The sequence below is a fragment of the Cyprinodon variegatus genome, unplaced genomic scaffold (assembly GCF_000732505.1).
Source record: "Cyprinodon variegatus isolate N-32 unplaced genomic scaffold, C_variegatus-1.0 Scaffold437, whole genome shotgun sequence".
NCBI lineage: Eukaryota > Metazoa > Chordata > Actinopteri > Cyprinodontiformes > Cyprinodontidae > Cyprinodon > Cyprinodon variegatus.
In genome coordinates, this window is record NW_015150890.1 from 450,157 (window position 1) to 452,864 (window position 2,708).

Here is a 2,708-nt window from a genome sequence, read left to right on the forward strand (position 1 = left end):
GCTGGAGGTTTCTTCCTGTTCAAAGGGAGTTTTTCCTCTCCACTGTCGCTACAAGCATGCTTAAGGCTGATTCATACTTCGAAACTAGGTCGTCTGCGTAGGAGTCTCAGTGAACGCAGAGACGTCCCCACCCCCTTCCGCAGACACTCTGCTACACCTCTCCTAAAGTGTAGGTGACCGCAGACAGGAAGCCTCTGATTGGTCAAATCTACATCCACTTGCCGGCTTGTTTTTTTTTTTATGACCACAATTGCGGAAAACAACTCCTTAAGTTGAACCAGCTAGAAGAGCGTGGTGCGTCAGAACGCTGGGACCCTTTTTCCACCTGGATCTCTGCTCTTTTTGGCCCTCATGTCCCTCCGTCGTCACACAAACATGCCCCCACTTCCTCACCGCCTCGGCCGTATCTAGACCCACAGCGTACAGCGCAGACCACGCTCAAAATTGAGCATAAATCAAAAATGTATGTGTCAAGCCCACTGCGACACACTGCTGCAGGGAGGATAACCAGGCTATTAGTGTGAAGGATTGCCTTAGAGTCAATGAGTCAGCTGGTTTTCCTTAGATAAAACTTTGAATCAATCTGACTGGATGATGTGGAGAACTGGAAAGTGCCTTTAGAGGACATGTGTTGTGAATTGGTGCTATAGAAATAAAATGAAATGAATGAAGATATAAATAATTGCACATGGAAAATATCAGCAAGATCAAATAACTGGAAGTGGGTCAGGGGCATTACTTATTGAACAGCCCTCATAAAGATGATGGAACAACATCACAAGCTGTGTTGTCATGACAACATTCAACCTTTAAGTGACAGTCCTATTTTAGCTTCAGGTGTTTGGATAACATATTTCACCGACTGCAAAGAGTAACTTGTTCCTGTGTTTAATCAAGAGGATTAAATACAGACCTGCTGAGGAAGGACATTGGGGGCCAGTTTGACTAGAGATGCCACTGGGGGGTGCTAGAGCGCTAGGTGTCTTGTCATTTTGCAGCAGTTATGAAAATGTTCTTTAGATACACAGAGAAAATGAGCATCCTGAGAGCAGACCCTCAGAAACTAAAAACAAAAATGTATCTAAAGCTCATTTAGATGAATAAATAAGCATCAGGCTCAGTTTGAAGCGTAGCTCTGGTTCCTCTGAGGTTCTTTGGTTTGAAAATGATCTAACAGAAACCTTCCTGTGATGCTTGAAGGTCTCCCAGTCTCCTCCAAGCAGGACGGCGGGATCCTGGACTCAGCTGTTCCCATTGTGACAGACAGCTGTGGCGTCTATGGAACCTTCTATGTGGACCTGCAGGGGAGGGGCCTGAAGACCTTCAGCAGTCCTGGACGCTGCCCTAAAATGCCTCATGCTCCGCCTGATCAGCAAGGAGCTGAGACGATCCAGATCTGCTCTCAGCCCAGCTCCAAGTCCTCCTCCCTCAGCGGCCAGGAAGCTCTGCCCTGGAAGCAGGCCATAAGGCCTCAGCCTAAGATGGGCGTGCTGAGGGAATCATGGGAGAAGAGGAACTGTGGGAAGCAAGGTGAGTCTAACATGGTTTGGTGTTTTTACTGGTTTCAGTCCTATTTCCAGTCAGCTAACACTGAACCGTCTGTCCTCAGAGCTGCACGCAGTAAACAGCGTCCCCGTGCTTTCCTCCAGGAAAGCCTGGCCCTCCACTTTCTGCACACAGAGACTCAGTCACATTCCAGCAGGACGCCATGGTACACCCTTCAGTTTGGTTTCCAGTCCTCTCCTACCCGTTAGCACGTCCCTGACTCTCCTCTGGTTCAGGTGGAGCTGCAGACTGTGGAGAAGCTGCTGCTGGATCTCGCCTGCTGCATTATTCTGCTTCCCTGCATCTAGTGGACCTGCTGCCCCCCCCACCGCCGACGGCCACAGAGAGAAACACCCTGTCCTCAGATGAAGGGTAAAACTCTACTCTAATGGCCGACTGATCGTCACATTTCCACTAGCATCGGTTTGGTCCTATGTTGTTGAAGTCACATGTTTTATTTGCTTTAGTGTAGGACTCACACATGGATTCAGAGATCTGCTCACAGAGAAGATCTAAGCACTATCATGACAGTCAACAAATATGACAGCTTTGTTTTTTACTGGTTTATACTGTGCAAAGCATTGGGAAGATATGAAAGCTCCTGAACATTTCCTCTGAGTTTATTCAGGGATACATCCACAGTTTCTCATGTATTGTTCTGGTAATGGAGTGAAGGGAAAACGGTTCAGTAAAATGACAACTAATCTGCATCACCCCTCAGCATGAAAGCATTTATAATTTTCCCTGATCTGACCAGTGATGACATGTTTAGTCACATGACATAATTTAACCAAGGCGGGTCTAGGTGGTGTCCTGCAGACGATGTGCACTACTTGGCAATCCTTTTGGGGAAAGCCTGCTCTGATTCAGAGAGAAGGCATCCATCCCACTTTGCTCTTCTTTCTAGGAATCTGGCCACATTTATTAGTCCTCCAAACCCTGACCACACCAGGAAGCAGAAGATTAAATTAAAAGATTAAATGTAGTTTATTTATCCTAAGATTTCTTTCTTTAAAAAGTCTGCTAGTTAATGACTTGATTTGTGATAATCACATTGATTTATGTTGCCTTATAGAAACTTGTTTCTCTTGTTTCCAGAAATTGTTATGTAAAAAAATTGACATTCTAGGCAAGATCTCATTGAAAGATTGATCAATCAAGAA

At 45.8% G+C, this 2,708-nt stretch overlaps 1 protein-coding gene across 1 annotated transcript in view; it reads left to right on the forward strand.

Annotated features, from left to right (window-relative positions):
- Positions 1 to 2,708, forward strand: part of robo4 (roundabout guidance receptor 4) — a 42,551-nt gene that overhangs the window by 32,323 nt on the left and 7,520 nt on the right. Inside the window, exons 13-15 of the mRNA XM_015388824.1 lie at positions 1,178 to 1,530; positions 1,610 to 1,711; positions 1,782 to 1,917. Of these exons, the coding sequence (XP_015244310.1) occupies positions 1,178 to 1,530; positions 1,610 to 1,711; positions 1,782 to 1,917 (591 nt within the window). The remainder of the gene's footprint in view (positions 1 to 1,177; positions 1,531 to 1,609; positions 1,712 to 1,781; positions 1,918 to 2,708) is intronic.